This window comes from Drosophila ficusphila, unplaced genomic scaffold, assembly GCF_018152265.1.
Source record: "Drosophila ficusphila isolate 14025-0441.05 unplaced genomic scaffold, ASM1815226v1 contig_198, whole genome shotgun sequence".
NCBI classification, from domain to species: Eukaryota; Metazoa; Arthropoda; class Insecta; order Diptera; family Drosophilidae; genus Drosophila; species Drosophila ficusphila.
In genome coordinates, this window is record NW_025064092.1 from 475,543 (window position 1) to 502,142 (window position 26,600).

At 42.8% G+C, this 26,600-nt stretch overlaps 6 protein-coding genes across 9 annotated transcripts; 5 read left to right on the forward strand and 1 right to left on the reverse strand.

Moving 5' to 3' along the window:
• The first annotated feature begins 3,283 nt into the window (after positions 1 to 3,283).
• On the forward strand, positions 3,284 to 4,639 carry LOC108091151. Its single transcript, XM_017190187.1, has 3 exons — positions 3,284 to 3,421; positions 3,570 to 3,705; positions 4,249 to 4,639. Exons 1-3 carry the CDS (start codon positions 3,337 to 3,339, stop codon positions 4,508 to 4,510), a joined length of 483 nt encoding a protein of 160 aa, XP_017045676.1. The 5' UTR covers positions 3,284 to 3,336; the 3' UTR covers positions 4,511 to 4,639.
• Positions 4,640 to 5,012: 373 nt separating this feature from the next.
• On the forward strand, positions 5,013 to 7,710 carry LOC108091255 (growth hormone-inducible transmembrane protein). Its single transcript, XM_017190370.1, has 6 exons — positions 5,013 to 5,432; positions 5,499 to 5,610; positions 6,432 to 6,573; positions 6,668 to 7,004; positions 7,341 to 7,473; positions 7,537 to 7,710. Exons 1-6 carry the CDS (start codon positions 5,219 to 5,221, stop codon positions 7,616 to 7,618), a joined length of 1,020 nt encoding a protein of 339 aa, XP_017045859.1. The 5' UTR covers positions 5,013 to 5,218; the 3' UTR covers positions 7,619 to 7,710.
• A 461-nt stretch (positions 7,711 to 8,171) lies between these two features.
• Positions 8,172 to 10,645, forward strand: LOC108091248 (lanC-like protein 3 homolog). Of its 2 annotated transcripts, none has more exons than XM_017190361.1 (3): positions 8,172 to 8,395; positions 8,448 to 8,508; positions 8,633 to 10,645. In XM_017190361.1, exon 3 carries the CDS (start codon positions 8,734 to 8,736, stop codon positions 9,991 to 9,993), a length of 1,260 nt encoding a protein of 419 aa, XP_017045850.1. In that variant the 5' UTR covers positions 8,172 to 8,395; positions 8,448 to 8,508; positions 8,633 to 8,733; the 3' UTR covers positions 9,994 to 10,645. The 2 variants fall into 2 exon arrangements, with proteins under 2 accessions (XP_017045850.1, XP_017045851.1); XM_017190362.1 differs by having other exon boundaries at positions 8,636 to 10,645.
• Positions 10,646 to 12,825: 2,180 nt separating this feature from the next.
• LOC108091241 (apyrase) lies at positions 12,826 to 22,098 on the forward strand. Of its 3 annotated transcripts, none has more exons than XM_017190354.2 (8): positions 12,826 to 13,249; positions 13,519 to 13,744; positions 15,510 to 15,707; positions 15,766 to 16,168; positions 21,035 to 21,192; positions 21,249 to 21,345; positions 21,518 to 21,875; positions 21,943 to 22,098. In XM_017190354.2, the coding sequence occupies exons 1-8, from the start codon at positions 13,113 to 13,115 to the stop codon at positions 22,040 to 22,042; spliced, it is 1,677 nt and encodes a 558-aa protein (XP_017045843.1). In that variant the 5' UTR covers positions 12,826 to 13,112; the 3' UTR covers positions 22,043 to 22,098. The 3 variants fall into 3 exon arrangements, with proteins under 3 accessions (XP_017045843.1, XP_017045841.1, XP_017045842.1); XM_017190352.2 differs by lacking the exons at positions 21,035 to 21,192; positions 21,249 to 21,345; positions 21,518 to 21,875; positions 21,943 to 22,098 and adding exons at positions 16,882 to 17,039; positions 17,102 to 17,198; positions 17,570 to 17,924; positions 18,000 to 18,164 and having other exon boundaries at positions 12,871 to 13,249; XM_017190353.2 differs by lacking the exons at positions 12,826 to 13,249; positions 13,519 to 13,744; positions 21,035 to 21,192; ... (1 more) ...; positions 21,518 to 21,875; positions 21,943 to 22,098 and adding exons at positions 13,786 to 14,033; positions 16,882 to 17,039; positions 17,102 to 17,198; positions 17,570 to 17,924; positions 18,000 to 18,164.
• Positions 18,864 to 20,432, reverse strand: LOC108091242. Its single transcript, XM_017190355.2, has one exon. The coding sequence runs from the start codon at positions 20,346 to 20,348 to the stop codon at positions 18,930 to 18,932; it is 1,419 nt and encodes a 472-aa protein (XP_017045844.1). The 5' UTR covers positions 20,349 to 20,432; the 3' UTR covers positions 18,864 to 18,929.
• A 393-nt stretch (positions 22,099 to 22,491) lies between the features above and the next one.
• Positions 22,492 to 26,503, forward strand: LOC108091166 (heat shock protein 60A). Its single transcript, XM_017190205.2, has 3 exons — positions 22,492 to 22,640; positions 24,213 to 25,583; positions 25,648 to 26,503. The coding sequence occupies exons 2-3, from the start codon at positions 24,213 to 24,215 to the stop codon at positions 25,996 to 25,998; spliced, it is 1,722 nt and encodes a 573-aa protein (XP_017045694.1). The 5' UTR covers positions 22,492 to 22,640; the 3' UTR covers positions 25,999 to 26,503.
• The last annotated feature ends 97 nt before the right edge of the window (positions 26,504 to 26,600 follow it).

A 26,600-nucleotide genomic window follows, 5' to 3' on the forward strand; every position in this document is an offset into this window, starting at 1 on the left:
TATAGGAAGTACACATAATGGTGAACAAATTAATAAACTGACATAGTATCTTTATCGGAAATTATTAAACTGACATAGAAGCTTTATCGGTCTTAATAGCAAAATTTATTGAAATCAATTACGCCCAATGGATAGAGGAAATCAACTTGCTTGTCCATTTTTTCCCTTATTTTCGCCAATAAATATACAAGAGGAGAAATTTATTTGCATTTTTCAGCTGATTCACCACGAGCACACTTAACTAAACCTTAACATTACTTGTTAATTGATTATTGAACCTAATTGATTACATGCAACAGTAGACGCTCTAAAATAATTAAATTCAATCAGGAGTAAGCCCCCACAAAAACGAACAAAAACGTCATCAAAAACAATATATGAAATGTTTTACACTGAAAAGCCGAAGCTCGAATACCCTTTTAGTCAAATAAAAAATCCATTAAACGACTAGACCACATATAACAATATTTTTTTTAAGATTGGTTCGATATATACGGTGATTAATACAGAATTTTAACCGAATAGCAGCGTTGTTTTTCTTTCAATTTTTTATAAAAGCTTTGTGGTATCAAACCAATAGCTTTTTTTGGGTTTAACCTCATATTTAAACTGTATATTATAATTTAATCAATACATTTGTTAAAGGTTTGGAGATTTTTTCTTGACTGCTTTCTAATATAATCTTCCAATTTCGGCTGGCATAAATAATAATGATAAATAGGTGAACATATATATGTGCAATATCAATGCTAAAACCTTTTAAAATTTAATTAAATTAATAACTATAAGAGAGTAGTTGATTAATGTTCCAGGGTTATGATAAACTTTTATATCAGAGATTGGAATTTCACAGATCAACTTGTATCATGTAACAAAAAATTCTGCTAAGGAAAGTTTTAGAAACATAAAGAGAAGTTAGCCGAAAAGAAAATCCATTCAAAATGTGTATATTAATTTAAAGATACTTAGCCTATTCAGCCTAGAAATAGGCAAATCATTTATTACTACCCGAATCATTCGGATCACACAAGAGTAGGCAACCGCTCTGTTTGGCAAACCATTAGCCACTCCGCTGAAATTGGAAACTTAAAAGTGGAGCAGAAAGTGAAAGGCTTTCGTGACAGTTTCCGCTTCCTTCGTTGAGTTTCTGCCGGAAAAGATGTCCCACAGGCATTCAAGCTGCACTCGTGCGCGAATTCCTCCACAGAATTTTTAACCCAGAGTCCGGTCTCCGTGTTGGATTTGTTGGGTGGTTGGGGTCATCGAATCCCGCTCCAATCGTTTGAAAAATTCTAGACTTGATTAGGCGACGCACTGATTACACACTCGGATGGGATGAGATTATGGCTTATCTCCCCCGCCGATTCTGAATGAATCAAGCTAAATTGGATGTTACATCTTACATATTACACGTGCAATTCAGATTGTTGCTGCTTTTAGAACGGGAAAGTCCCGGAAATGCAAATGCAAGATAGATTTCAATCAATGCCAAATGCACTTGTGTTTGATAAAATATTTCGGCCCATTGCGGCGTATTAAAATAAATCAAAAATAAACAAAGATTTAAAGCTAAGAGAGAGAAAGAGAGATAGAACCGGACACATTTTATGGGATCAGAGATACCTCCTCGCAAACTTTAGATGCAAATTGCAGGTAAAACTATCATCTAAAAACCACAATTTATGCAGCTCCTGTTAAAAAAGTTCTCATGATTGGTTATAGTTTACATTTCTGTATGTATATTTGTATATATATTTAAAGCGTTTTGAATTTCAAATTCTAATTTTTTATTTATGTATTAACATTTTTAATATAGATATACAAATGATACTAAGTTAAATTGATCTACTGAACTTTTTTAGTTCACCTTCTAAGGTGAACGTGTAAGTTTATTTTTGTCGAAAAAATCATATGTATGTTCATATATACTATATATAGCCCTTAGCTTCACCTTTAAAATGTATTGTTTGCTTCAAGTGCACTTGTTCATTGATAGTTTAGTGTTACATCAGCCAAAGTGCCAATTCTACGATCTGTGGTGGTGAATCATCCGTGCTCCAGTGCCCCACTGTCTGGATAATGGACCTAATGGCATTGGATGATCATCCATAGCCAGCAGGAAAGCAAACCAAATCAAAACATAAACAAATTTTTGGAATTTAAATTTAATGAGCTATGTACCTCGTGTACATACATACAAACATACAGCAGCGGTAAAAACAATATAATACCATAACTATCTTAGTTTATATCTATCTTAGTTTAATATATATGTATATTTCAAATTATTGAAACACGAAATTTTAATCAGATGTGATTTTTCAGAACTGTCGATTCTATTAAACTATGTAATATTTGAAAAAAGAACAGCTTAAATATTTGTACAAATATAATTCATTCTCTAAGTGTAAAGCTTAGTTTGTTCAAATTGAATCGATAAAATATTAAATACATACATATATTGAATAACAAAGCCGAATGGAAAAAATGTAATTATTCGGTGCTGTTTTAAAAAATATTGCTGTACACTTGGTATATTCCCAATATACATATGTACATACATATGTATGTAAATGATTGGATGATAGACAACAGGTCAGACGGACATATGTACATACATACATACATAGGTACTTACACATACAACTTGGACCGATATTTGTTTCTTTTTGCATATTGCGAAGAATCGCTTTTTTCCTGCTACAATTACTGAGTGGCGATAAGCGCAGCATCGTAAGGTGCGTTCCATGGCCGTAAGTCTAGGATTTTTGAAAGCAAATACGGTTTGCTAAGTGCAGTTAAAAGGGCGCTTGAGTAATGAATGAAAAATAAATTTATTTTAAAGATTTTAATTTAAGGAATTCATTAAATAAAGCTAACATAGAGTTTAAACTGTTGTGTTTACTATGAAATAGGAAGAAATTACCTTCCGGTTGTAGATGACGACTATCGCATTTACTTAAGCAACATTTTATTTATATTATTAATTTCAATTAATTGAGTCTTTAAGCCTAGCAATAATGATTTTAACTAGCAGTATCTTTGCTTATTGATTTTTCAATATTCTGTTCGATTCCGTAAATACTTATGAAACGCACTGTAAGTGGGCCGGTACGCATAAACAATCATCAGATCCGAGTAAAATTTGTTAAAATTATTGTAGAGAAAGCGCGCAAATGTCGTAAGTGTATACTTCCATACAAATAAACATTTTACTTTGTGTTTTTTTTTAAATATATAAATCAAGGAAGATTAGCAGTATGGACCTCAGTTGTGCGCCAAACTTTGCAAACGTCGGGCTAGTCTGCTTTTCGATCCGTCGATATATCCCCCAAAATGGAGTCAGTTAACAGAGCTATATATGTTTTTCTGCTAATTTCTTTGATCATAGTGGAAAGCCCAGCGGCAATCCCCAATCGCCGTAAGAAACGAATCAAATGCATAATCTTAGTATTATCAGTAGTATCAGTACTGAACAGAATACAAATTAACGCAACAATTTTGTGCAACGTGGTAATCGAAATGTGGATGTTGGATTAATGTGTGCTACTCTTGTATCCAATCTGCAGGATCATATATTTTCGATCGGCAGTTCTGCATGGATACGGTCACGGGACGGCCAATGTACTTAGGAGAGTTCTTTACGAGAGAGGGCCAATGCGTCCGGGTTCAGTGCCTCGAATCGCAGCAGCTCTGGGAAGACAGGTAAGTGACATCCTTCTCGTCTTTTAGTGAGAAGGAATCCAGAAAAAGAAGAACCACTTTTATTTATAAAGCCCCCACTTTTGTGAAAGTAAAAGTTAGCATAATAACTGCAGTTCTAAAAAAAAAGTCTACTACTAGACTAGACTTACTAAAAAAAGCCCATTTTTGTTTTCAACATTTTTTTCTTTATCTCTGGAATATTTAAAAACCATTTTTTTTTTTTGTGAAAAAGTGATTTAAATTGAAATTGTTTACTTTCCCAGAATAGGATGTTTCAAAGGAGACAATATATCACTTATATTGCAATATTTTACCTTAGTATTGTTATAGTGATAAAAACACCATGGAAATTTCTTAAAAATCTTTTAATAAGTAAAAAAAAACCATAATACATACATATTATTTATTTCTTTGGCAAAAAAGAGTTAAAGCCCAGCATATGATTTAACAAAAACGTTTTTCTTGTGTCAATTAAATAGAAAGAAATGTGAATAACTAAAATTAAATATATTAATTATATATTATTAAATTGTGATTTTCCAGCTGCAATGTGCCGAATTTAACAACTGGCGATTGCAAACCAGTCGAGTCGGATTTAGCGAGTCCGGAATATCCCCGATGCTGCCCACTGTACGAGTGCAAGACCCACCAGAAAAATGAGGGTGGAACCATGGAAATGACCAATACCTACGACCATTACGGAAACCTGCTGAGATCTCGCATCACCGAGATGATCGTGGTCGGCCAGGTATCTCAACCTAAGGAGGATATTCCTTCAGCACCGGCGCGGAAGTACCAAGTTTAAAGGGGTGTTCTATAAATTCCACCTTGTACTCTTAGGATAACTAGTCTTAAATGCAGTTGTAACGTGTAATATGTAATGTGTAGTGTGAAATCGTCGGAAGAATAAAAATCAATATTATAGCACAAAAAATTTTCATTTTACGATCACGAAAACTTAAAAAGCCCGTCGGTAAAACCTGACGAAGATTTCTGGTCACCCCAATATAATTCTTCTTCCTTTGCAGAGTACTTAGAACAATTTATAATTGTGCCTAAAAGAATGCTTCATTATATGTTTCACAGCAACAGGGAATCTATAGTTAAGTGTATTTCGTGTTCCTTAAAAATGATATTAAAATACTGTTTAGAAGAAAACACATTGAAAACTGGCACATGGCATTTAACTACACTACAAATATGTATGATTTGCCCATACTTCAATGAATTAAACTCAGCGCCCTATCGAAACTGGCTTTTAGTAATTGTCGATGCCTTCCGATACATTGTAAGTGCCATCGATAACATCTTCCACACGCCAACTGTCATCACAAAAACCGAATTGCTAGAAATTGCTACGAAACAACAAATTATAAAATCTTCCGAAAGGCGAACAAACGCAGTTTATAAGAGCTAAACTCACACGAAAATTAGGGGAACTCCAATCCCAAACTAAAAACACTTACCAGAGGAAATCAATTGCACTCCACGCGAATTTCACCACAACAACACAATGTTGCTGCGTCTGGCACTTTCCGCCGCCCGCCCCGCCGGGAGTCTCAAAATCCTGAGCCAATCTCCGGCGCAGTTGCTGCGGGCCAACCCGAACATCTCCGTGGTCCGCACCTACGCCCGCGGGCCTGTGCGCACCCGTGCTCCCGTCGAGCAACAGACACTGCGGGCTCCCTCGCTCAAGGAGAAGCTGATGGGTCCGCCGAGCGCCAATGGTAAGGTTATCAGTCGCTGGTTCTTGTGTAATCCCCTCTAATCCGCAACCTCTTCCCGGTTTGCAGCCTACTCCATGGGCAAGGGCGCCGCCGCTGGAGCAGCCGCCGTGGGACTGGGCGCATTGGCCTACTACGGCGTGGGTCTGGGCAAAAGCACCAGCATTGCTGACAACGCTATGTGAGTAGATAGTCACTTAAAAGCAAGGGCGAAGGTCCTTCAAACCTCGAAAATACTCAAATTTTATTTCGTAGTCTTACTGCGTCGTCCTTTTTATTTTTTTTATGCATATGTATATTGTTTATACATATTTGGTTGTGATTATTATTACCCCGTCAAGTTTATTTACCATTTTAAATGAACTTCGTTTATATTTGAACTTCGTTTACATTAATTAAATTTTCTTATAATGTTCCTCTTGATGCAGAATCATTCCCGAATTTGTATAAGAAGTTAGCACTAAAAACAGTTTAAGTTAGCATTTTATATATTATCCCCATGGCTGATCAAGCAATGTGTGCTATCATGAAATACGTCAAAGCTCATTGCTTAACATACAAACAAAACTCTAAGAATTGGCTTTACTGAATATTTTATCACTCGTATTATTGTTGTCAATCGAAGAACTTTTAGACAACTTATGCTTGATTTTTCTTCTAAAAGATCCCCGAATCTGTGTTTCTTGCCAAGACATCTTTATATCTTCTGATCTATGCACATCAACTTATACCTGTTCTTGTCCACTAATAGCACACATTGCTTTTGTACGACTCTTGTCACGAATTGGGATCGATTCTGTATAACATCTCGAATATTCCAAAATATAATATAGTATATGATTCATACTAACATTAATATAACAACATATTATTCGCCACAAATAGCTTGTGAATAGTTTTATTAACGACGCTAATCTGTAATTTAATAGTATGTATAAGGAGTATTGACAGAATAATTGTTAAAGTAAATTTGCTAATGACAATGCTTTGTTTACATTGCAGCATGTGGCCCCAGTATGTGAGGGACCGTATCCAGAGCACCTATGCCTTTTTCGGCGGCTCCTGTGTCCTGACCGCCGCCGCCGCAGCAGCTACCTTCCGTTCGCACCGTCTCTTGGAGCTGGCCTCCCGCGGTGGCCTCCTGGTAAGTTGCTACACATCCTGGAACTCCCGCAGCACACTGAACAGAACAGAACATAACATGAGCCCGTTTTCCCTCAATCCCCTCGTCCGGATAGGCGACCATTGCTTCGCTGGCGCTGGTCATCGGCAGCGGTGCCGTGGCCCGCTCCATTGAGTACCAGCCGGGCCTGGGAGCCAAGCACCTCGCCTGGGCGGTGCACTGCGCCATTCTGGGCGCCGTGATCGCACCCATCTGCTTCGCGGGCGGACCAATCCTCACGCGCGCTGCCCTCTACACGGGCGGCATTGTCGGTGGCCTGTCCACGATCGCCGCGTGTGCCCCCAGCGACAAGTTCCTCTACATGGGTGGCCCACTGGCCATCGGCCTGGGCGTGGTCTTCGCCTCCTCGCTGGCCTCCATGTGGCTGCCGCCGACCACGGCGCTCGGAGCGGGTAAGTTTACTAAAATATGGCTTGATAAAGAAATAGGATTTCCTTTAGGGGTACCACCACTTGAAGTCTTTTCTTTTCAAGAATTTTATTTCTAAGCTTTTGATTCTTTCCCTATCAGGAATTTTATTATCAGCAATTTAATCCCACTAAACCCAATTTAAGGTTTAAAATACATTGACTTTTGTGGTTGATCCAAAACTATGTTGATGCTGCAATTTCAAACGACAATGTTAAGTGTAAAATGTTAAGTCCTATACTTAAGTAAAGGGAAATCCGTGTGAATGGTATATACTTCTGATCCAATTGGTGGTAACCCCTTGAACCCTCTTTCCGCAGGTCTGGCCTCCATGTCCTTGTACGGCGGTCTCGTCCTGTTCAGTGGATTCCTGCTCTACGACACCCAGCGAATGGTGCGTCGTGCTGAGATCCATCCCCAGTACAGCTACACTCCCTTCGATCCCATCAACGCGTAAGTTAATTGGATTTGTTATCCGTCCTGTAACCAAATTTTCATGTGGCGCTACTTTTGCAGCTCTATGTCGATCTATATGGATGTGCTGAACATTTTCATCCGCATCGTCACCATTCTGAGTGGCGGTCAACGCAGGAAGTGAGCACTGAACAATGTCATGTGATGCAAGGATAATACCTTTGGATGTATATTTATACTGTTGTTAAAATAAAAAGATCGAGTTAATAAGCAAAATTCAGAAAGAGTTTTATTTTAGCCTGATTCGAGACAAGGCTTTATTCTTGCCACTAAGGCCTAATAAAGTGGCAAAATTGTAAAGATTACATAATTTTTTAAATATGGTAAAAAAAAGCAGTTGCCTTAAATACGGTATTTAAAATTCGAATAAGGAAAACTTCTCCCTTTTTACTATTTATTTACTATGTTTAAGCTTAAATTAAATGGTGCGTAAAAATAGAGCTTTTAGCCGATAAACCTTATTTTAACACGATATATTTTCAAAGGAAGCTGAATTCGACGTTATCGATAGTTATTTATTTTTGTACGTTTAAAACAAAATAAATTTTAAAGCTCTTGGCATTTTTAATAGGGTTAATTTCATAAGTAAACCATTATTTTCATAAATGCAACTCGTTTGATTCTTGGTTTTGCCTGCATTAACTTAAAAGACAGCGATGTATCGATAACACATCGATTTTTCTTTTAGCTTTTTTTGACAGGACCTGAGCATAAGATGCCAGGAATTATTTAAATCTTTCGAGTCGAGCAGTTCGTCAGTTGAAAAACATTTCTCCCGCAGAAGCGCCAAGTTTTCCGGAATCGAGGTTGCTGTGAGAAAAGGGTCCCACCAACTTCCCAACTCGAATCACACTCGTCAAACATTCACGTTCCTTGAAACATAGCTTTCCGTTTGATTTCGGTAGTAATATTACAAAACAATAGTATAGAGTATACAACTCACCAATCCACAGATCTGCCGCAACGCCAGGAGCTATTCTACCAAGGGCCGACTGCCGTTTCCACCTGAGACAGGTAAGTTGAGTCCAAAAAGAAGGAGGAGGAGGTGGTGGCCAGACACGCGGCCGCGCCCTTAAAGCCGGCAAATCGATTTCTCGGCCTGTCATATCGCATCATACTTAGGGTCACCTGATCTCAGCAGGTGCCATTGCGACTCCCGTGAAAGAGGATACCCAACAATCAGGTCACCTGACCACCGAGCAGCAAGACGATCAGGCCGATCCCGGCCAACAAAACGCAATGGAGCGCCGCTACCTGAAGAACCCCTTCGCCGATTTCGCCGGCGGCGAAAGTACCCCGTTCGCCAGCGACGAGGAGCACATCAAGAACCTGATCTGCACCTACGTGGACGCCATCCTGGAGCACTGCAACCCGAACAACGACGAGGAGGACGCCCGCGGCGACCTTTATGTGGGCAACGCGGGCATCGCCTTCATGTTCTGGAAGCTCAACAGCTGCGAGCAGACGCGCGACCTTTACCCGGCCCTGGAGCACGCCGCCTCCTTCATCCGGAATGCCAAAGCCAACGCGAAGCGTTACAAGAAGCGCTCGGCCGAACGCTACTCCTTCTTGTGCGGCAATGCTGGGATCTACGCCGTCTCGGCGGCCATTTCGCAGGCGGTGAAGGACACCGAGGAGCTGTCCAACGACCTGGCCAACTTCAAGTCGGGCATCCCGTCCAGCAAGGAGTTCATGCACACCAAGTACGGCTGCGACGAGGTGTTGGTGGGCAGAGCCGGCTACCTTTCGGGCTGCTACTGGCTGAATGATGTCCTTCCGGAGAAGAAGATCACCGACGACGACCTGATCTCCATCTGCCAGTTGATCGTGACCAGCGGGCGCGAGTACAGCAAGCTGAACAGCTCGCCGTGCCCGCTGATGTACCAGTACCACGGCACGGAGTACCTGGGCGCGGCCCACGGTCTGTGCGCCATTCTGCACATGCTGCTGGACAGCCCGTGGTTCCGCACCGTGCCCATTTCGGCGCCGGCCGCCGAGCTGCGCGACATCAAGCGCTCGATTGACTTCTTCCTGGAGCTGCAGGACAACGAGGGCAACTTCCCGGTGGCGCTGGAGGACCTGCGCTCCGGTCGCGATAAGCGCCTGGTGCACTGGTGCCATGGCGCACCTGGCGCCGTCTATGTGCTGGCCAAGGCCTATCTGATCTTCAAGGAGGAGAAGTACCTGGCCTCCCTGCGCCGCTGCGCGGACATGGTCTGGAAGAAGGGCTTCCTGCGCAAGGGACCCGGGATTTGCCACGGCGTAGCTGGCAATGGATACGTCTTTCTGCTGCTCTTCCGGCTGACCAACGAGATGCGGTATCTGTACCGCGCCCACAAGTTCATGGAGCTGCTGACGAACTCGGAGTTCAAGCTGCGCGCCAGGACCCCGGATCGTCCGCACAGCCTGTACGAGGGAGTCGCCGGAACGGTCTGCTTCCTGGTCGATCTCCTCGAACCGGAGCAGGCATACTTTCCGTTCATGGACGTCTTTCACTAGGGCGGCGCCGAGCGGCGCTCCTGCAGCGAGCAGCCAGCCAGCCAGCCCGCCAACATGCTCAATCGACACACGACATTCACGACATCAGGGAGGGTTAACCATCATTTCTAGTCACTTGTTTGCCGATTTTCCGTTGTAGTTCTCTCATTGTTGCCTTTGCGTCGTTCACCCAGCGGAATGGGACGTTGGAGTGGAGTGGAAACTGGAAGTGGAAGTGGAGGATGCCATACGGCGGTTGATACATAGATGACAGGTCCAAACAAAGTCCGTATCCGATCTCTCAGAGCGCAGCGCATTCTCAACCGTTCTCATATCAAAATTCTCTGTGCTTTACGCTAAGCAATTAACTTAATACTTGATACTTATACACAGACATATTACATATACATTATATTTATATACAATTTATTATATATATACATCTATATATATATATATATACAACATACTTGCGCTGACATCTATATACAGACAAACATAATACTTAAATGCATAGTGTGCTTTATACCTACGAGTAATCCACGAAGAGCTCCAAATCTATTGTCAATGAGAATCAAATAAATCATTGTACTATTTTATACAGATATGTACAATCCCATGGCCCGATTCGATCCACCCTTGAGGAAATCGATGGCCATACGGGGGAATACCGCAGAAACAAGGCTTTTAATTCAACCCTTTCGATTTGTCAACTGGATTGTGTTTTATGCTGGGAAGCTGTTGAACTTTAACAACTTTATCAGTTGCCTTAAAATCTACATTGATTCGCATTTATTTTTACTCTTTTGAATATAGATAACATATTATAGGTAAGTAAACTTGTTTGTCAATTCAATTGGACAAATACGCGGCTCTAGTTTTTAGTATGGGACTCAATTAGTTTTCTTAAATAAAGATAGAGAGTAAATAGAGGGGCAATAGTTTGGGTCTATTGCTTTGTGATACCTCAATAAGTTATACTATAATAAATTGGGTAAACACTCGCGAAATATTTACTTGAAATAGCAACTGTCTCTATTCCTTTCTCTGCACAAATAAAAAGCATTTTGTTCACGTTATTATTCTTACAGATTTCTTGCTTTCAAAACAGTAAAAACGTAAAATGTATTATCTCATAACCGAAGTGCTTCGGCTTACATAAAGCAAACCCCAAGAACTGATTAAAATCTGGTTTATCAGCACTTTATAATCCTGATATGAGTGTACATATATCGTACTTCCATCAACAAAGTTACTTTTGATTAGCGCCTTTCAACTGGTTAACCCTCTAATACACAATTGGAAGATAATAAAAAACAGAGTTGGTTAATATTTTAGAGTAAATTGTAGCTCCCAAGTGCGAGAACTACCTTAAAAAGTGTGTAAAAATTGTAGTAATTGTAAAGAGCGATAAAAGGTAAATACTCCAACTAAAATTCAGAAGACTTCTCGTTTTTTAGAGAATACAAACTGAATTATAAGTGCATAAAGGTCCTCTTTTAGGTATTAAAGGGTTAAGTCGAAACCCAGATCTGTAAAATATTATAAAAATTTTAGTGATTCGCATGATATAAAAACTAGCATGTTTATAATCTATATTTAACCCTGAATGTTGAGTGCGTTGAATTGGATTGGAAACCCAGGAGGATGGGTATCTAGATTGCAGATTGAAGTAGCATAGGTGCGATAGCATATAGTATTATCACCGACTGCTCATTCATATAGATAGCGGGGATTAGGGCGTTCAGATCGTGGGTTTTTCGTCCGTCTGTAATGTGGCTAATTCGTTTTTGTTTTTGTTGGCCAAAGGTGCAATAAACCAAATCGGGTGCCGGTTATATTACGGAGCTATGGATGCCTGTCCAGGTCCCACGCTCATATATTCTTTATTTTGCGCCAGAACGTAATAAACGAGCGGATGGATGGAGGAGAAGGTCGGGAGGGGATGGGGGCCACAATCCACTCGGCCGTGGAGTGCGGAGCATGTGTAACATGTGTCACCGAGTGAGTGTTGCCGGAGTGCCGTCCTCCTCCGAATCCGAATCCGTTTCCCCCTATCTCGACCATTCGGCTTATCGGGGATCAATGAGTGCATATCATTAAGTGCTTGATACCTTCTACAAAAGCGAATCTTTGAGAGGATACTCACCGGGTTGAATGGAATTGAAAGTAGTACCGAACTGCAATAACTAATTCAAAAGTTAAATACATATAAGTTATTTTAAGCAACTAATTAATAAGATTTATGACTCTAAACAACACAAAGCAAATATTTCAGTATGCGGGAAGTGTTACATTAATAACCTATAATTCAAATTTATCTCTTTTCAAAACTTATAGGTCGAAAGTAATTGACAAAGTGTCGTAAAAACTGAATGCTTTTTAAGCGATCAACTTGCATTGTATACTGTGTGTTAATGAATTTGTTAGCAATGGTAACATGGCGTATGAGTGATATTTCTAAAAAGTTATTTCTAAAGTCTAAAAAGTGAAATATTTGTATTAAAAAAATAAATATTAAAACATAGTAAGAGAGCGATTCCATCAAATAAATTTATATTATTAAAAACATGAAATTACAAATAAAATAACAACTTCTTAATTCAAGAGACCAAAAATAATAATATTAATATTGTGCTATATATAGCAAACAAGTAAATAGCAATTTTATGATATTAATAATCCTCTAAAATATTGCTTACTGCCTTTGATCATTTACTGATTTTAGTTTTATCAAACGACTTCAGCACTTATTAGTTATTAAAATAATAAAACGAGTTTTGAATATTTATATTTTATATGCTACATTCTTAATTTAACCATGATATGCATATAGGAACCAGCTTTCAGTTAAGTAATTGTTTAGAATCTAAATGTTATGATATGGAAGCGAAATTGTTATTCTTTTTCAGGGTGCTGGTGAAGATTGAGGTACACGTAGTCGGCTTATCAGAGAGAGAGAGTAACCGGAGTCCAGATCCGATTTGAGCGAAACCCATTCTGATTTCGCAGTCGTTGGATTGGTGGCGATTTTGGCCATTCAGTTGCCTTATCGACGGCCATCGGGCTGGGTGTACTTGAATATATATACTATATTCTCTTTTTTTCGGTGAATAATAGTTGCAAGTGCGGTTGAGGAAATGGCAACCACTTCGCTTCACATTGTTTGCTCGCTGGCCGTGGTGATCCTGGTGGCCATGTGGACTCCTCCTTCAGAAGCTGCTGATAAGGAAGGCTTTCCCGTGGCCCTCATCCACATCAACGATCTGCACGCCAGGTAAGGCGGAATCAATTGGCTAATCACGTTGAGTGGGTTTTGGTTGGTTTTGTTGGTTTTTGGTTTCTCGTTTCTGGTTTCGGTTTATGGCCAACACAATCGGCCAACTTGGCCGTAAAACACGGCCTATCAGGGACACGTACTGATTCCGATTCCAATACCAATTCCAATTTCGATTCCGATTTCGATCGTGATAACGATGCGGTCACGCACACAGGGAATACGGCGTGCTAATCCCCCCCTGCAATTGCGATTGCGATCATCCGCAGGTTCGATCCCACGGACACCTCCGGCGGAACCTGCGACGAGGGAGAGACCTGCATCGGCGGATATCCGCGCACCGTCCACACGGTGAGGCGCCTCCTCCGGGAGCAGGCCGACCTGAATCCCATCTACATCAACGCGGGCGACAGCTTCCAGGGAACCCTGTGGTACAACATCGGCCGCTGGAACGTCACCCAGGAGCTCCTCAACATCCTGCCCGCCGAGTTCATGGTAGGTTGGAATATACAATATATTATATTATATATAGGGGAATGTCGTCAAGGTTGGACAGTTGTCAGGGTCGGACACTTGCAATTTTTCTAATAAACCAACTATCGCCATCTGTGTGCGAATGTGGTATTAATTGTTATCACTGTGGGAAACTTTTCATCCCTAGCCGCATCCCATAACTGTTAATTTTCCTGTTTTGTTGACATAGTGTCGTGATAGTGAAGAAAAAAGTATTTGAGAACGCGCTAAAAAAGTGGCATAATTCAGCGGAAAATATGCCATCCGCAGGGTAAGTTTAAAAATACGTTAAGTGGTTCCCCTTGAACGAAATCCTAAAAAAAAATTTGTTCTAAATAAAGCGATTTGGTAGTTATGTTGTGCGGTAGAGTTATGACTCATGTTGTCAGGGTTGGACACTTTTTGTTGTCAAGGTTGGACACCCTCGGTTTTTCCACTTTTGTCAGGATATTTTAATTTTTCCAATGTTTTTTACAGTTATTCACTACAAAACATGTAAATACAATCAATGAAATAATTTTTTTTCTATATTGTGAACAAATATACCTACATATTAATTAAAGAAATAGATTAAAGTTCTAAAAATAAAGTATGAATTGGATGAATAAATAAATTTGGTAATTAATTACTTGATTCAACAAAAAGTGAATTAATTAGTAAATAAGTAAAAAAAAATAAATCCTTTGAGTAATAATTTATTTTCTCTCTTTGAAGAGGTTCACGCTACAAGCGAACGACGGAAAGAGGTAAAGTCGACTTGCATAATGCTGTCCTGTTTGTCCTAATTGCGAATCTGATTAATTTTTTTTTCAAACTTGGTTGTAAAATTTGTTGTTCATAATGAGAAAGAGTCGAAAGACATAAAATACACCTGATCCATGGATAATGTCCTCTTTTATTGCTACTTTTCTGAAGTAGCAATTCAAGTGTCCAACCATGACTACAGTGTCCAAGCCTGACTACATTTTTTTTTTTTTTTAAATACTCGCCATTTCTATGTTTTTCATTTCACAACATAATGTTCATTGTCAGACATACCTATTGCCTTTACCTTTCAAACTATTTACGCAAATGATCTTAATTCTTATTAAAACGATATTTATGGGCAAGGGTCGAAAATGTGTCCAACCCTGACGACATTCCCCTACTTTATTGTGATAACAATGCATACTGGGAATCACGCTTTTGGAAGTCACGTGATCGACTTTAACTGTAGATGACTCAAAAATCAAGACTAACATTAGTAACACCCATACTTTTTTAAGATAGCTTAATAGAAAAAACTGAAATTGCACTAAGTACCAACTAAAATAATAATTAGTTTAGTTTAAGTGTCATCAAAGTTTAATATTTAAAATGCTTAATATAGGTATTTTATTCTTACAAAATAAGTGGAATTCAGTTGCATTCAATCTCTGCTTTTTTTTAACCAATCAAGAGTAACCAGTGACCATAAAATAAATACATTAAGTATTTAAATAAGAAAAACAAAGAACTTCTTCAAAATGTATATTTTTCATTTAATTGGGAAATAATTGTTATATTTTCACATTTTTGATTGATATATTAGGAACTGAAAAATTTAACTTAATAAGATATAAATTCAAGATTTATGAAAACTTTGGTTAATACAATATGTACGAAAGTTAACAATTTTTTTATGCAATGTCTTTTGAAACAAAAATAAAAACGTTTAGGATAGGAAAAGATAGATCAAGATAGTAATAAAGATGAATTACCATTGCAGACTCTGGGCAACCACGAGTTCGACCACGGAGTGGAGGGCTTGGTGCCGTTCCTGGAGACGATTAACACCACCATGCTGGTGGCCAACATGGACTGCTCCCACGAGCCAACGATGGAGGGCAAGTACAACAAGTCGATGATCATCGAGCGGTCGGGTCGCAAGATCGGCGTGATTGGCGTCATCCTGGAGACGACCTACGTGAGCTACCCCGTGATAATAATCCTTTGAGATGAGTTAATACATCGATGTACCGCAGGACCTGGCCAACACGGGCAAGGTGATCTTCCGGAACGAGAGCGACACCATCCGCGAGGAGGCGAAGCAGCTGAAGGAGCAGGGAGCCAACATCATCATCGTGATCTCGCATTGCGGCTACGACGTGGACAAGGAGATCGCGGCGAATGCCGGCGACTGGATCGACGTCATCGTGGGCTCCCACTCGCACACCTTCCTCTACACGGGCACTCCGCCGGGTCCGCACAACCCAGCCGGTGACTACCCCACCGAGGTGATCCACAGCTCCGGCCACCGCGTCCTCATTGTCCAGGCATCCGCCTACGCCCGCTACGTGGGCAACCTGGTCGTCTACTTCGACGACAACGGCGATGTGCTCGACTACGAGGGGGATCCCCTCTACATGGACCAATCGGTGGAAGAGGGTGAGTACACTGGGGAAAATCAAATAAATAGAAATAGAAGAAAAACCTATTGGTATCATGTAGAAACAGACAAGGTTAAGAAAATATTCAGATGCTTTCGATTTAATATGTGCATTTTTTTTAGTGGAAGAGATATGAAATATACAATAAACAAAGATCACATCATATCATCCCACAAAGAGTTCTTCATTTGAGATCTGATTTAACACAACAGGCTTAGAATTCCCAATCGATTCTATTATGTTTGGGAAAGCGAGTCGTTTCCAAAGGGACTTAAAACATACCAAAGTAACAAAGTAGCTAATCTAGTTAGTCAATACCACCAGTCAAGTCGGCCTAGTTGTGCGAAGGCTTTAATTATAAACTTAAAAAAAAAATACAAGTTAAAATAAAATGCACTCGAAATAAAATACAAATAAGAACATCCTATATTTATTTACATTATTATTATATTTACTTATATTCATTTATATTTATTTATAATAATGAAAAATGTTTCCTAACTTTTTACTTTTTCTACCACTTGTTTATATTTCTGTGCTATCCAAGTGTTTTTTTTTCTGTGTAACGTTGTGATTTATGGTGCATTATGCTTAATACGCTGTTCTATGGTTCCATTACTGGTTTTGTGTTTGTTGTTCAGTGTTACTGTTAAGATTCCTCTTTATAAAAGAGAAGTGTAACGAGTGTTTTGGGCCTTGTGCTCCCCGCAGATGAGGAGGTCCTCCTGGCCATGCAGCCGTGGAAAGTGGAGGTGGACGAGAAGGGCAAGGTGGTGGTGGGCACCACCAAGGTGGACCTCACCAAGGACGACTGCAACGCTGGAGAGTGCAACCTGGGCAACTTCTTCTGCGACGCCATGGTTCATTCCGTGAGTGCGAATCCCCGGAAGAAATATTCCTCCTCTCATAACAACTTTAATACCGATTTTAGTTTGTGGGATTGGCTTCGTATGAGGAGAAGGCCTGGACAAATGTGTCCGCTGGAATCATGAACGTTGGAGGATTGCGTGTGCCGCTCAACAAAGGAAGTGAGTATAATTCAAATGGATTGGAAATTATTGCTCTTTAGCTATTTTCGGGTTTTGTTTGATTACTGTTGGGAATGTAATTTGCTTATGGGTACAGAAAGGGTAGTTGAACTTGGCTTATAATGGTTTTTTTTAGGGAAAAGAATTTGAATAATATCTGAATAACTATCCACAAATCGACAATGGATATACTTTGTGATGTCTAATATACTTTTGATACTTACAATTACCATAAAAATTCCAGGATTTCTCAAATAATTTTCGGTATTAATGATTGATGATGATAAGGCTTAGCCAAAAAATGTTGAGTTAGAACTTAGCTCTCTAAAGTAAACCAAATGGAGTACAGCATCTTTTTGTCCAACCCCTAGACCTTACGTACGCCCACATGGTCAGCATGTCGCCGTTTGAGAACACCCTGGTCGCCTACAACCTTCCCGGCAGCAAGTTGGTGGAGGCCTTGGAGTGGGCCGTCAGCAAGGTGGACCTCGAGAACGGAGTGACCGGGTCGTACATCAACCTGCAGGTCTCCGGCATCCGGGTGAAGTACGACTACACGAAGCCCATCGGATCGCGAGTGATCTCCGTGTCGGTTCGCTGTGCGGACTGCGAGGTGCCCAAGTACGAACCGCTGGTGTCCGAGAAGCTGTACCGGCTCACCTCGCCCAACTTCCTGCAGGAGGGCAACGACGGGTTCTCCATGCTCGCCGACGCCACAGATGTCCAGTGAGTAACTCTCTTAATTAATACAGGACTTATAGGTTTATTTCCTGGTCACTGATCACTGTTTTTCAATTGCAGAGTTGGTGTCACCGACTTGGATGCCCTGCTCTCTTACGCCGAGCACCTCAATCCCATCTACAACGGCATCGAGGGACGCATCACCGTGCTTAATTGAACAAGTTTCAACAAAATAGCAGATTGTGCTGTCAAACTGTTGAGTAAACTTTTCAGGGAAAGTAAAAACGTTGTTTTCCTGGTTCGGGTATTTTAAACATTGGCATTCGTAACTCAAAAACTATGTAAAGACATAAACAATTTTATTTTACTTTATGAATTAATTGAAGGCTTTTTTCTTATTTCCTGGTCAGACAAAATATTATTTAATTTATGTATATATTATACGCTTAACTTTTAAATTTTGCACTATTCACAAAAGGATAATTCTTTCTGCTTTATTTTATAAATACAACCTAAACACTTCAAAGGTGGACATATTTTGTAAAATTTAATATATCATGAGTTTAGGATTTCATAAAGTTTAAATATAATATATTTCCTAATTTCAGTTGTTTATATTTTTATTATTGTATTATTTGGGATTTAAGAAGTGCTAATATAAAGGACAATATTGAACACGATTGTCAAATAAGTGACAAACAACTAACTGAATTCTCTTAATTTAAAATTTGATGTCTAATGTTCTGAGCTTTATGTTCAACAAAATAATGTTTGGTTACCCCAATGAGTAGAAAGGTAGGATATATATTCTTGATCAGGATCATCAAAGAAGTCGATCTATGTCTGAATATGTATGCGCTTCTGTAAGAGCTAGAATTCTGGGATCGGGATCTTCTTGAGTTGTCATTCGTGTGATTCACACGCAGAGCAAGGTGATTTCAAAAATTTGCCACGCCCACTCGGTGTGGGTATCGCAGACTCGACTGTATAGCAACACAAATTTTATTAATAAGAAAATAAAAAGGGTTTTAACCAGAATCAGGTTTTTATCTATGGTCTCTCGGTGGTTTGTTTGTTGGCCTCCGCTTCCTCCTCCTTTGCCTCCGCCTTTTCCTTTTCCTTGTTGGTGCATCCAAAGCAGACGTGGCTGGCCTCCACTGGCTCGAAGGAGTGCCAGTAGTCGCGCGGCTGGCTCTGCAGGAACTCCAGATAGTCGACAAAGGCCTCGAAGGTCAGCTCCTGGGTGACCTTGCAGTGGAGGCGGTGGTGGTGGCGGCACCTTCGGTCGTAGATCCAGGTGCGCTGCACCGGCGCCGTGGACTTGGTCCTCGCCAGGTGCTCCGCGAAGGCCTCGCGCTCCGCTCCGTAGTAGAGCCGCGTGGTGGTGTACGCGATCCCATCGTGGATGGCCTCCCGCACCGGCGGCTCCTCCACGATCCTGCGCACCTCCTCGGCCGACAAATCCGGCTTCTGGAGGCGGGCGAGCAGCCAAGGAGGAACCAAGCCGAAGCGAACGCCACTCACCACCGCGGCGAGGTGCTCCTTGCGCTGGGGCCACTTGTAGTCCAGCCAGCGGGCGGCCGCCATGAAGATCTCCAGCTCCGAGTTGACGCCCACGTGGTTCGAGGTGAGCAGCACGAGCAGCGGGGCGAGTGGCAGGCGCAGGAACTCCCTGGTGGCCACCAGTGGCAGGAAGAACTTGGAGACGCGCGAGAGGAGGTGGCGGTACTCCTGCTCCACCTTCAGGATGCGCGCCTCCAGATAGAGCATCATGGCGGAGTCCTCTGCGATTCCGGCGGAGAGGCAGTAGTCGCACTGAGCGATCAGCTGGGGGACTTGGAGGTAACGCGCCGCCTGGAGGACCTCCAGGATGCCGAGCCGCGGCAGGAGCGGACGATCCTCGATCATCCAGTCGTAGATGAGGCTGAAGGCGCGCGGCGTCACCTGCTCCTCGGGCAGCTCCACGACCGCCTTCTGGCCGAGATCGCAGATGGTGCGCGAGAAGCACTGCAGGACGATCAGGTGCACGGGGTGCTGGCTCTCCCCGATCCTGACCACCGCGTCCGGCTGGATGCGCTCCCTCACGATGCGCAGCAGCTCCTCGTACAGATTGGTCTTCCCGGAGTCCGGTTCCTCCTCCCCCGACTCCTTCTGCTTCTCCAGAACACTCTCCGGAGTGAAGCCCAACGAGAAGAGGGATCGCTCGGTGAAGTGGTTGAGCTCCTTTCCTTGGATGTTCAACTGGGAGGAGGGAGTGGGCTTGCTGGCATTTAGGTTCTGGAACATCTGCCGCAGCTCCTCATCCGAATCCGGGTCATCCTTCTCGTCCACTGCCCCTGCCACTGAGGCTTCTCCTGGCTTCCGACCATCGTGGGTTGTTGCCTGGTTTTCGGTGTCCGAAGAGCCACCCAAAGCGCAATAGGAACCCGTCTTGTCCGATTGCGACTTTGCACTCGAATCTCGCTCCATTATAATTACAAATTCCGACAGAGTTATTGTTAAAATAAGCAGAGTTTGAAACGAGTATATTCCACAAGCCGAGAACAAATTGTAAAACGTCAAGAAATAAGCAAAATATTTCAAGGACTGCTAGTGGAAAAATCACCAAAAGGTGGACTTTTATTTTTTAATAAGCCTACAATAATCAATGTTTAATTGTAACTAGATAAATACTTTACTTTTAAAACTTTCAAAAAGTTATTGATTACGAAAATATTGTTTTCTAAGTTGTTTACTTATAACAATAAAGAATTATTCCAACGCTTTACCACAAAGAAAGTCAAAGCATTTCGCGTTTTGTGCGCCTAAAAGTGGGCGTGGCAAATTGTTTGTATACACATGCGCTGCGTACACATCGATCAAATCTACATGTTTAATACTACCTCCTGTAGTATTCAAATTTTAAAATCGACGTTTTTACAGGCAGACATGATCCTTATCAATATAAAAATAACATATGGTATATCATATATGTTCAAAGCTAATGCATCCAATTCATTTGCTCGTTCTTCTTTATTCTACAATAGGTCACAAGACTTCCTTTTGCTGAATACTTTTCATGAAAAACTGTTTTTTTCTTTGCCTTGAGAGTAATGGATATACATAATCATTAAACTATTAGATCTCTCGTTGCGTTTGTCCTTTTTCCCCAAAAGATGAAGATGTTCTGCGGGCGATGGCACCATGGCAGGATGAAATGGAACCAATTGCCAACCGGATCGTGGGAAGCAGTAGGGTTTATCTCCAGCAGAGCGAGTGCAGCCGAGGCGAGTGCAACCTGGGGAACTTCTTCACGGATGCCATGCTTCATGCGGTCAGTTTGAATTCGCTTAACAGAAATAATCTTAACTAATTCCGTGAGACCAACAGTTTGTCAAGGATGCATCGACCAAGGAGGACAGATGGAGCAACGTGACCATTGCACTGACTTCAACGGGGACATTCCGAGTGCCCATTCCACCTGGCAGTGAGTCTGATTTGAATGATAAAGAAACCCTTTCATAATCCATAGATTCAAAGCCATCAATTATTTTATCGGATTCGTTTACGCAACGCCTTTTGTAGAGTGTTGAGTATGGAGTATCCAATTTTCCCTGATTGTGATCTATTTTCATCTTTAAATTTTTATCTCCCCACAGACATTACCTACAAGCAGCTGTTTGCCATGTGTCCCTGGCAGAATCGACTGATATCCCTGACTCTGCGGGGCAAGGAAATCGTGGAGCTGCTGGAAAACGTCGTGGCGCCCATGAATGGCAGCTCGCCTTCGCCGCGATCCTCGCGCTTCCTGCAGGTCTCCGGACTGCGCTTTCTCCTGGATCTGAAGAACAGTGCTGGCCATCGCGTCTCCCAAGTGAGAGTTCGGTGCTCCGAGTGCCAAGTGCCCAAGTACATGCCACTCGATCCGGAGGGGAAGTACCGCCTGGTGGTCATGGAGTACCTGGCAAATGGAAAGAATGGTTTCAGCGTGATCAGCGAAAAAGCCGAGGATCCCGAGTAACTATTGTGGATTAAGTTATACAATTTTGCATCCAAAATAAAGATGGATTTTATTTGCTTCCAGGATTGGTCCTTTTGACTTGGACGCCTTGATGGACTACATGAGTGCAGTGGGACCCATCACCATGGGTATCGAGCATAGGATACAGTTTGTTAATAACTAGTATCTTGTATATAATATCTATTATATTGTAAACACACTGAAAATTGATAAATTTGCTCTTCCCAACTTGTGAGTTTATTTTCTAGTTTAGAGACAGACTATTATTGTTGCCAGGCTTTTTCAAAGAGAGTGTAGTCGGTCATTTTATACGAAGAAATTATGTACGTTTGTGTACGTACGAGGCGTACTGTAAACGCAGAAACAAAGCGTATTAAACCAAAGAATAGGGGGAAACCCCAAAAGGAGATGGTCAGAAGTCGATATATTGATCAGAACAGATAGGTGAGTTAATCCGCTATATTAGAATGGTGCACTCGGTAGGTTACCGTGGTGGAAACACACAGTATCCCGGGGCACCAACCCGAGTCTGCGGAAAAACATCGGCCGCCAGACTTGATTTCGATAGAAAACCATCGAATTTGAAAACATCGATACAAATCGTTTAATTGCAGCCACACTATAAGGTTAGGTATTTCGACCCTGTGCGCACATTTCGAAGCAAGTGAAGTGAAGTGAGCCTTGTTGTTTCACGTCAAAAAGAATCGGAAGCATTCGTTTAACTGTCTTGTCAATACTTCGCAGTACCAGTTTTATTCACAGTAAGTCTACAATTCCTTCACAACCAATTTCCAGTTCGCGGTTTTCCACCTGCAATTCGAGTTGTGCGAGTGTGTGCGTTTGGCGATTATATAAGAACGTCCAATCTGGCAGATAGCCGGCAAATCGTGTTTCCAGAAAGTTCCACCCGTTAATCAGTGGAAAGTAAGTTATGTCTGCAAGCGATTAACTTATTAATTCCTAATTTCCGTTAATGCAACTCGTACACAAACGCACACGTAGCCAAACGCACACTGGAAAATAGGGAAAAGTTTCCAACGAAGAGCGCACATGTTTTTCACTGCTTGCCGGCAATCTTGAGTAATTTCACATTTATCAGCGGCATTGCATGTGCTGCTGCTCTTCCTCTTCCCGGGAAATCTTGTTCTTATTGGGTAACAGGCCCTCAGATTTGGGTGTATCTATTTTCCCCCAAGTGGTTACATAAATCATTTCTTCTGGAACGCTCGGTGCCGAGATGTCTTTGTTGTTGCCAACGTTCCAGTCCAGGGGGGCTGGAAGGGGGCCCGACCGGCACAGTAAAACATCGCTGATAAAAAGATTAGGTTTTTGAAATAAAAAATAGGAGCATTATCCACCGGGTGTAAAACATCATGTTTTTTGTAATTATACATCATGTTTTTTGTAATTATACATCATGTTTTTGTAATTAAATTTATATTGTGAAAAGCTGTTCAAACCTCATCTCTATAAAAGTATTGAATTCTGTAACGTTTGGAATATTCCTTGCTTATAAGAATGGATTTGATAATTGTTTTATCTAATTACCTAATTATTTAGGTGTTTACAATTTGGGTTTTAGTATGAACACAACCTTTTCATTTTCTTTTATAAATGGTAAAATATTGCCTTTAAGATGAGAATGATGAGATTCCAACTGGACTTATGTAATTTCCAAAAGTGATGTCATTAGCTTTTGCTTTGTGAAAATACTAAAAATTCAAAACATATTCTATATAAATAAATATAAAAATTTATACATTAAATATTGTATTTTCAATAGAACTTCAATTTTACATTTTCCACGTGCTAGTTGGTCATGTTGATAATATCCATAATCCATAATCCATAATTTGTTTTATGCTCCGAAAAACGTAATACCTTCGTTTCATAAGATTCGGTTTCCCTCAGAATTGCTACACATATGTATCTTAATTTGTTAATTTTAAATCATTTAAACAAACAAATCTGAAATCTGAATAGTAAGTCAAGAGAAATGTTTAGTCTTGAGTTTAATGTCACTTTGTGTCGTCAGTACTTCACTGAACAACCGATCAGTTTGTGTGCTGAACTCCGTTCGTTGGCTCCAACCGGCTTGAAATTCCAAAATAAAATTGTACATCCAGTAGGGTCAAAGTACAGACCCGCTTGAGTCGATCCGATCCAACCGCTTGCTTATCAACTTATCAGCTGAGAAGAGAGGAGACGCGGTAAACATTGCGGAGACAACGCTTCTTGGGGGAGCACGTGCTCCGAATCCGAATCCCCTGATCCCCCGATCCCAACCAGACTCGGCACTCACACATTCTCCGATTCCCTTCTCTCATCCGCAGATGTTCCGCTTGCCAGTTTCGCTTGCTCGCACCTCCGTCAGCCGCCAGCTGGCGATGCGCGGCTACGCCAAGGACGTCCGGTTCGGTCCCGAGGTGCGCGCCATGATGCTCCAGGGCGTCGATGTGCTGGCCGATGCCGTGGCGGTGACCATGGGCCCCAAGGGCCGCAACGTGATCATCGAGCAGTCGTGGGGCTCGCCGAAGATCACCAAGGACGGCGTGACCGTGGCCAAGTCGATCGAGCTGAAGGACAAGTTCCAGAACATCGGCGCCAAGCTGGTCCAGGATGTGGCCAACAACACGAACGAGGAGGCCGGCGACGGCACCACCACCGCCACCGTTCTGGCCCGCGCCATCGCCAAGGAGGGATTCGAGAAGATCTCGAAGGGCGCCAATCCCGTCGAGATCCGACGCGGCGTCATGCTGGCCGTTGAGACCGTCAAGGACAACCTGAAGAGCATGTCGCGCCCGGTTAGCACACCGGAGGAGATCGCCCAGGTGGCCACCATCTCGGCCAACGGCGACCAGGCCATCGGCAACCTGATCAGCGAGGCCATGAAGAAGGTTGGACGCGACGGCGTCATCACCGTCAAGGACGGCAAGACCCTCAACGACGAGCTGGAGGTGATCGAGGGCATGAAGTTCGATCGCGGCTACATCTCGCCGTACTTCATCAACTCGTCGAAGGGCGCCAAGGTGGAGTTCCAGGACGCACTGCTCCTGCTCTCCGAGAAGAAGATCTCCTCGGTGCAGAGCATCATTCCCGCCCTCGAGCTGGCCAATGCGCAGCGCAAGCCGCTGGTGATCATCGCCGAGGACATCGACGGCGAGGCCCTGAGCACCCTGGTGGTGAACCGCCTCAAGATCGGCCTCCAGGTGGCCGCCGTCAAGGCGCCCGGCTTCGGGGACAACCGCAAGAGCACCCTCACCGACATGGCCATCGCCTCCGGCGGCATTGTCTTCGGCGACGACGCCGATCTCGTCAAGCTGGAGGACGTGAAGGTCAGCGACTTGGGCCAGGTGGGCGAGGTGGTGATCACCAAGGACGACACCCTGCTGCTGAAGGGCAAAGGCAAGAAGGAGGACGTCCTCCGTCGCGCCAACCAGATCAAGGACCAGATCGAGGACACCACCTCCGAGTACGAGAAGGAGAAGCTGCAGGAGCGTCTGGCTCGTCTCGCCTCCGGCGTGGCTCTGCTCCGCGTCGGCGGCTCCAGCGAGGTGGAGGTCAACGAGAAGAAGGACCGCGTCCACGACGCCCTGAACGCCACCCGCGCCGCCGTCGAAGAGGGCATCGTTCCCGGTGGCGGCACCGCTCTGCTGCGCTGCATCGAGAAGCTGGAGGCTGTGAAGACCAGCAACGAGGATCAGGTGAGGTCACCTATACCCAGTTTCCTAGGAGTCTTTACTAAGCTCTTCCCCCTTCCTTTGGTAGAACCTCGGTGTGGAGATCGTGCGCCGTGCCCTGCGCATGCCCTGCATGACCATCGCCAAGAACGCTGGAGTGGATGGCGCCATGGTGGTGGCCAAGGTGGAGACCCAGTCCGGGGACTTCGGCTACGATGCGCTGAAGGGCGAGTACGGCAACCTGATCGAGAAGGGCATCATCGATCCCACCAAGGTGGTGCGCACCGCCATCACGGACGCCTCTGGAGTGGCCTCCCTGCTGACCACCGCCGAGGCTGTGGTCACCGAGATCCCCAAGGAAGACGGCGCCCCCGGAATGCCCGGCATGGGTGGAATGGGCGGCATGGGAGGCATGGGCGGCATGGGTGGCATGATGTAAGCCACCACCGCAGAGCAGAGAGAGTACCAGCCTAATGTTTAAGCCATGATGCGGAGCGACGACGATGCACACGAAAAGAAGGAACCACAGCGAACGCAGATCAGCAGGAACCAGTATCATCCAGTCGAGGCGAGACCACCAATATCTCTCACGTCGGTGCATCCAGCAGATCCAGATGCACACCTCCCTTCTGACTACGCGCTCCCACTCACACACATTCTAATCCTTGATGGAAACTCGCTTTGCTTCGCATTTATCCTTTGGCAAAAGCAGCAGCATCATCAGCACAACCACAACCACAATCACAAATGGATCCCTTGGATGTGAGCTCGCCGAGACTCCTGCGTTCGCTGCGTTCCATCGTCCAGAGTCGCCGCTTCCTCCATCGTGTTCTACGTTTTTTTTAACTATTCCTTAACTCTATTTTTTTTTTACATGTTATATATGTAAAGATACCGTTAGTTGTAAAATATAAAATAAAAACACAGAAGTTAAATTGAGGAAATTATGGCTGTTGATCAATTAAATGATTCCATAATGGATTTAAGGGGTTCATCCTGCTAGTTTTATCAGAAAAATCAACATTTGATTTAATTGTTGTG